Source organism: Nematolebias whitei, chromosome 1, assembly GCF_014905685.2.
Source record: "Nematolebias whitei isolate Nwh7 chromosome 1, NemWhi1, whole genome shotgun sequence".
Classification (NCBI taxonomy): Eukaryota; Metazoa; Chordata; class Actinopteri; order Cyprinodontiformes; family Rivulidae; genus Nematolebias; species Nematolebias whitei.
The window spans coordinates 92425796-92433989 of NC_056498.1; the positions used below are offsets into that span (position 1 = coordinate 92425796).

The 8194-nt window shown below is 38.0% G+C and overlaps 1 protein-coding gene across 1 annotated transcript in view; it reads right to left on the reverse strand.

The window, feature by feature from the left end:
- The window catches only part of ehbp1 (EH domain binding protein 1), a gene marked incomplete in the record, with an annotated part of 851057 nt that overhangs the window by 191644 nt on the left and 651219 nt on the right, over positions 1-8194 (reverse strand). Inside the window, 1 exon segment of the mRNA XM_037681251.1 lies at positions 6064-6218. Coding sequence (XP_037537179.1) covers positions 6064-6218 — 155 coding nt within the window.

Sequence of the window (8194 nt, forward strand, 5' to 3'; positions counted from 1 at the left end):
TAGTCCCATCATACCTTACCTCCCTAATACAAACATCACACAATCATTACTCCCTGCACTCTAATGACTTAATCCTCCTGCCAGTTCCTCTGGTCAGAACTGAACTAGGAAAAAGAGCATTCAGCTTCGCCGTCCCCTCAGCCTGGAACAATTTACAGACAGATTTGAAACTATCAACACTCATCTCGCCTAGATCCTTCATGTCAACCGTATCAGATAATGTTATCAAAAATCTGGACCATTGCAGATGTTTCTAAAACACTACTTATCAAATATACATGTCTTTGATGACTTTTAACTCTATCTACTTAAACTGATGTCTGTTCTACATTTAATGTCTACAGAAGTCTGTCTTATCCTGATGGTTTCAAACTGTTAACATTTATTTATCGTGATAGTAGTTTCTTTTTTCTTTTGATAAATGCAAATGCTTATTGTCAATTACCCTGTGACGTGTGCTGATGACCACTTGACCAGGTCACCCTTGTGAAAGAGATCTCGATCTCAACGGGCTCTACCTGATAAAATAAAGGTGATTGATTGATTGATTGATTGTATGTCTGGGATTTCTATAGGTAAAGCTAGAAATAGATACAGTAGCCTTAGCAATATATTTATTTTAATGATTTCAATTCTAGAACTAAAATCTAGTGTTAGGATATTCCACCTTCCAATATCCCTCTTAATTTCTTGATCCACCTTAATAAAATTAACTTTATATAGATCGTCTATTTTAAAAAAAAAAAAAGTTTATCCCTAGATATGACATAGTATTAGAGCTCCAATTCAAATTGCAATTAGCACATACAGTTTCAGATGGAGTATAATTGAATGTCAAATCTGTGCCTTTGTCAGATTTAATTTATATCCTGAGTAAAAGCCAAACATCTCTAATTGCTTGATCAGACATGGCAGCGAGTTTTCTGGATCTGTTAAATAACAAATTACATCATCTGCAAACAAACCTATTATATGAGACTCATGATATATATCTATTCCCTTGAGATCCTTATATTGCCTTATATGTTGTGCCAGTGGTTCAATAAAAATTGCAAATAATGTTGGTGATAAACTACAGCCCTGGCGCGTAGAGCGCTCTAATTTTATACTATCAGTTAGATTTCCATTAATCTTGATTCTGGCCATAGGTGATTGATACAAGGTCCTCACACACTGTACTGCTTTTTCATTTAAACCAAATTTTTTGAGTGCTTTATATAAAAAGTTCCAGCTTACGCTGTCAAAGGCTTTCTCTGCATCGAGACTGACTAAAATAGCTTTAGTTTTTATTATTATGAATATGGTCTATAATGTGAAGTGCCCTCCTAATGTTATCTCGCATTTGACGACCTCTAATAAATCCTGTTTGGTCCTCATCTATAATATTGCCAATAAATTGCTCAAATCGTTTTGCTAAAATCGAGGTATATAATTTATAGTCCACGTTCAAAAGAGATATAGGTCTATAGTCCAAACATGTCTCACTTCCCTTCTTTTTTGGAATAATTGTTATAATCGCTTCTCTCCAAGATGGCGGAAGCACTGCATGTTCCAATGTATAATTAAATGATTTTTCTAATAACGGTAAGAGGTGTCACTAAAAGATTTGTACCACTCCGATGATAATCTGTCACTTCCTGGTGTTTTACCATTTTTTAACCTATTTATTGCTTTTTGTATTTCTAGTCTTGTTATATGGGAAGTGAGAAGTTTATTTTGGATTTCTTCAATTGAGGGCAGATCTAATGTCTCCAAAAAAGCTTCTATTTGTTCACCATCAGCAGAAGGTGGTTGATTATACTATCGTTCATAGTATGTCCTAAACATGTCCTCAATAATTGATGGGTCATATATCATCTGGTTTGGCTCGTCATCCTTTAATTTATAAATGATTCTGTCAGCCTGTTGCTTTTTAAGCTTTTTAGCTAACAATTTTGGTCCTTTAGGTCCCATTTCATGATATGATTGTCTAATAAATTTTGATTTCTTTTCAATTTCATATGTTAATATTTTATCAATGTTGTTTCTTATTTCTTTAATTTTTTGAATCAAGATAGGGTTTTGGGTTAATTTGTGTTGTTTTTCTAGTTCTATTATTTGTGCTCTCTCTTTTTCAAAGGCTTTTACTTTGGATTTTTTTTAAAGGCCACAGTCTTTGATATCAATTTACCTCTTATTACTGCCTTAAGTGCATCCTATAAAATCACAGGGTTTACCTGTCCATTATCATTTTCTTCTATATATGATTAGTCTCTTTAGAATGATTTGTTCAATTAGCTTTGTAGAGATCTAGTAGAGTGCTGTATGAATGGGTAAATCAGGACACAGATTGTAGTGTAAAGCACTTTGAATATCTTGAAATAAGATAGAAAAGCACTATATAAGTACAGTGCATTTACCATTTACCATATATAGGATTTTATATCATTGGTAATCCCAGCTTTGATAATTTTATGGTTCAGCAAACCCACATTTAATCGCCACGTTGTGTTACGTTTTCTAGAAGATAGATTTAGTTTAAATATTAAAGTAGAATGATCAGATATACTTGTTTCTTCTATTTTGCATTCTTTTACCTTATATATGTCAGAGCTATTCATAAAAAAGTTATCAATTCTAGAATAACTTTTATTGGGCGCTGAGTAATGAGTATAATCCTTTGTATTTGTGTATAATTCCCTCCACACGTCAACAAATTCAAATTCTTCAAGTGCCAATTTGAATTGTTTTGTAAATGAGTTTTGGTATTTATTATTATTTGCTGTATCAAATTTTGTATTTGATGCCATATTGAAATCCCCTCCCCAGACCAATATTCCGTCTGTTTCCATAATTATTTTATTAAGAAGACTATTAAGGAATTGTGTGTTACTATTTGGGAGATTATAAACATTGACCAGTGTTACCTTTATATTTTCAAGAGTTCCCTTCACTATCACATACCTCCCCTCTTTATCTGCCAGTTTAAGATTACAATCAAATTTTACTGAATCGTGAATTACATTTAAAATTGTAACTCCTCTATTATTTCCATGTCTGCAGGAGCTGTAAAATATATTTGAGTAGCCAAAACCTCTGAGCTTTTCATATTCCATCTTAGATAGGTATGTTTCCTGTAAATAGATTAACTGCGATTTCTCTTTTCGCATTTTAATTAGAATTTTTTTACGTTTTATAGGATTATTCATACCGTTCACATTCAACGAAAAAAACGTAATATCATCAATCATTATTTAGGTTAGCAATATCACTATGTGATTCAAAAATAAGTACCCCCAAAAATAATTAAATAAACTTTATCAAAAAAACAGATAAACATATAGAAAATAAACTTCCAAAAGTAGAGATGTATAAAGACATCTCTTGAGGTCCCTGTTGGTGGGAGGAGGGCAAAGGACCACACTAAGGTGGGGGCCCTCTCTAGTATTAGAATAAAATCCAATTATACTAGATAAGTCCAACATTTGGTGTACGATGCAACTTTTACTCCATTCAGTATTATGGTTAAAAATATCTATTCATAAGACCTATAATACTGACTTTAGGAACAGAAGGACAATTGTTTTCCAAAAAGGGATTAAGTCAGACTGGTAAAGCCAAACAGATTTTAAGTCAAACAACTTTTTTTTTTTTTTTTTTGGTTATTATTGTTTTAGGCGAACCTCCTCCTGCGATGCGATGATCAGTGTCCCTGTTCCTCACGTCTAAACTCCGTGAGCTTCTCCCTCGTGCGTTGTCCTGCACCAGTGTTGTTGATGCGTTTCCATGTTGACAGCGCCTCCAACCTCTCCTTGGTCGCTTTTAGCTTGTTTTCTTTTGTTGCCCAGGTCAAGTTGAAGCCTCTCTTGATCATGTCCTGCACTGCTTCATCTGCATTCTCGTAGTTCCTCGCTCCAGAGTCCCAGAAAATTTTTATCTTAGTGTACAGTGTCTGAAATCTGACACCTTCCTGTTTCAAAGCTGTCTTAATTGGACCATATGCTTTACGTTTTTCTATGACATCAGCAGCATAGTCATTGTCAAAATAAAGACGTTTACCATCCATTGGACGGTCTGGATGTCAGAGCTCGGTGTGCCTGCTGAGTTTGGAGTTCACTTCCATTTGGTAGTTTGAGCTGCTTCGTTAGCAGATCGGTAATAAAATCAATAACCGATCTACCTTCTTTTCCCTCCGGCACTCCATAGATTCGAAGGTTGTTTCTCCAGCTTTGACTCTTCAAATCCACCAGTTTTTCATTCATTGCTTTTTTTTTTAATAGTATCTCGAGTAGCGTGCCTTTCATTTCCAAACATGTAACATCAAGGTCAGCTATACGAGTCTGCTCCTCTGTGATATTACCCTTCTGATTCAGTAGTTCGCACTTCATTTCCTCTCCGAATCTGGTGAAATCTTCTTTCATTGTGGCCTTTTCAATTCTTAGAGTTCTTCTATGTTGTGTTTCATTTCTTTCTTAAACTCTCTTAGGTCGTTAGAAAACATCTTGATACTCTCCAGTACCTTATGCTGCTGTATGTTACCGTTGGCTCACTACTTGGTAGCATTAGCTTCATCTTCACTGCCGTCTCCCGACTGTTCACTAATGTCCTGTGTTTTAGACGTTTTCTTCGCAGTCATTTGTTTTCGGCATCTTTCCCCTTAATTGATTTAAATTCAAACCTTAATACTAAACTGAGTTAAACCAGAGGAAAATTTTAATTACCGATATGAAGGAGCCTGCTGCTATGTGGCCATCTTGTTGCAACGCTCAGTTTTACTCCTGCTAATGAACTTTTAATGAACTTTTAATGAACTTTAATTCACCGTTAAAAGAGTTCTGAGATGAGTTAAACTCAAAGCAGTCTGCTCCTCAGATAAATAATGTTAAATTATTATTTTTAAATATGAATGTTTCTGTTAACTTATTTTATATATGAATATTTCTGTTCAGTGCACTGAGACAACTTATTTTGTGACTTGGGGCTATATAAATAAACTGAATTGAATTAAATCTGATGAACCAAACCAGATTTTACAAAAACATCTATATTTAAAATTCTATATTTTTCTTCATCATTTGATGTATTTGTACTCAGTGTCTACTTTTATTGTTCAATTTAGATATGTGATTTTGTTTCTTGCATACAGAAAATGTTATTTTAGCTTTGATTTAAAGTGTAATTCTTGTTTTGTGATTTGTACATCTGTGGGTTAGAATAAAGTTAGAACTAAAGGCTGTATCTCTTCTTTAAACATATTTGAGGGAAATATTCCTGAGTGATCCAATAATTTTGTCTTTTTATGATTTTTCAGCTGAGTTAACTTAAATTAACAGATTATTTGATAAAGTCAAAGTGACCCTCCGTCCCGGTCCTCCCGCCTGCCAGGGCTCGGAATCCGGCCTTCATGAGCACGCGATGCAGGGGCTCGGGGTCCGGCCTCGCGTGCTTCAAAGGGTCGGCAGCTCATATGATCCTCCGCGGTGACTCCGCTCGCTCGAATTTTGTCATCGATCATCAAACACAAAAAAACGCCTGGACTTCAGCATTAAACACAGTGTTGTCATTATTGTTTTTAAAATCTTAAAACTAGATCCAGCTGCTGCTCTGAGTTCTGAGAAATTGCAAATGGCGGATCTGTGAAAAGTTTCTGAGAGATCCAGTGACTCTGACCAGTCAGTGACCGACAGCGTTCTGACATCACTTTTAGGTGCCGACTCAGCTCAAACGGTCCCACCAGAGAAGCAGGGATAAAAAAGGTGCCAAATCAGCTAAAAAGTATTAGTGGAATAGGGACCTTTCCGTAGCCAGCTGAGCAGAGATGGGGCTGAGTAATAGTGGTGGGAAAGGGGCATAAATTGCCTGTACGTGTGAGTGAGAGAGTGATTGGATTTGTCTTGTTGTCTCTATGTGTCCCTGTGATGGACTGGAGACCTGTCCAGAGTGAACCCCGCCCCTCGCACAGTGATTGCTGGACATGGGCACCAGTGTACCCCGTGACGCAAAATAGAAGAAGCAGGTAAAAGATAATGGATGGATGGAACAAAAAGCAAAGATAAACAGTGGGTGTCTGAGGTGTGTGTGTACCTCTAATCCTTCTGCGAGGCTGAGAGGGGAGGTGGACAAGGCAGTGGGTGAGGCTGAGGAGGACATGGAGGAAGGGGATGAAGGGGAAGTGACTCCTCTTGGACTGGCCTCCACCAGCTTCTTCAGCTTCAAATCCACAAACTTACTGTTTGGACCTGGAAAGAAAACAAAAATAAAACTAGCTTGTATGGACAATCTAAAACTCTTACAATTCTGAGACCCTCAAGAAGTTACAGATACAAAATCATTCAGACAAATCAACTTGAAATTAGGAACACACACAAACACATACTAGGGAAAGCCACTGATGGACATCATATACAAACACAAGAGCAAGTGGATAAATGTAGGACAAACTGTGTGCCGTTTAGTCCTGTGTGTCCTATAAAGATCAATACTTTACTATCACCATGGTAACAACAGGTCAAGATGGAGCCAAACAAGCGAAAAGAACTCAGATTTGATTTCAAATGACTGTTCTTGCACACTCTTTTGATGTGCTTTTAGAGAATATAAAGTCTACTTTCATTGAAATTCAAAAGTTTTGAGAAAATAAATGAAAGCAGCATGGTGGTGCAACTGTTAGAGCTGCTGTCTCTCAGCGAGCAGGTCCCTGGTTCAAATCCTGGTCTGGGGGCCTTTCTGGGTGGAGTTGGCATGTTCTCTCCGTGCATGCGTGGGTTTTCTCCGGGTACTTCAGTTTCCTCCCACAGACCAATAGCATGCATGTTAGACTGATTGGTAACTCTAAATTGTCCCTAGGTGTGAGTGAGAGTGAATGGTTGTTTGTCTCGTTTGTCTCTATGTGGCCCTGTGATGGACTTATGACCTGTCCAGGGTGTACTCCGCCCCTCGCACAGTGATGGCTGGACATGGGCACCGACGACCCCCGTGATCCAAAAAGGAAGAAGCGGGTAAAAGATAATGGATGGATGGAAAGAAAAAATGATCACTTGTGACCATGTTGTACTTCACCTTTTCTAATTACAACACATGTGTTTACACATTTTCTCTTAACACAACATCCATTTTTATGTTTACATTTCTCAATGAGTCAAACAAAAACTCCTTTAAAAAAACAAAAAACATCTAACTAGTCTTAATTTGTTTGCTTCATCCTTGTTTCTCCGTTTCTGCGAACCTATCCTTGTTTCTGCCTCTGTGTGACTGCCAGCAGCCACATACAGCTCTACTTTCCAGGAACTGGTAACCACAGGTCCCCTGCCAGAACAGACCAGTGCAATGAAGAAGATGAAAGAACAGGAGGGCAACCGTTTCATGTTTCATATCTTTGTGTCACACACACACACACACACACACGCACACACGCACGCACACACACACACACACACACACACACACACACACACATGCTAAGATGCCTGTAGGAAGGTACCAAATTCAGATTCAAACTCTTGAACTTTGTCACAAACAAACAAGGATAAATCTAGCTGCTATTCAGTGTAAATTAAGGACAAATGATCCATTCAACGGTTAATATCAACAGATTAAAGAGCAGCATCAGGAGCTTTTCTTGATCAGCCTGATCAAGAAAGCTCATCAGAGACTCTACTTCCTCAGACGGCTGAGGCGAGCTGGTCTGGGAAGCTCGGTCCCCACCTCCTTCTACAGGTGTGCAGTGGAGAGCATCCTGTGCTCGAGCATCAATGTGTGGCATGGAGGCTGCACAGCTGCAGAAAGAGGGGCTTTGCAGAGAGTGGTGAAGGCTGCACAGAAATCTGTTGGAATCAGCCTCCCCACCATCACAGACATCTACACCTCCAGATGCAGGAAGAGGGCCACCTGCATCATGAAGGACCCCACTCACCCAGCACACACACTTCTTGCCCCACTCCCCTCAGGAAGGAGGGTAAGGAGCATTAAGTGTAGAACCACTAGACTGAGGAACAGCTTCTACCCTGAGGCTGTTAGACTCATGAATCTCTAACTAGAATAATCACTGTGAAAAACCATATCATGTTGCTGCTGATCTGTTTTAATGTTGATGTGTTCATGCGTGCACATCTGCTCACAGACTCATGTTCATGTTTGTGCTGATGTTCAATGTTTTATGTTATGAGTGCTTAGTGTATATTTAGTTGATGTTTTTCTTAGTTCATATCTTAGATGT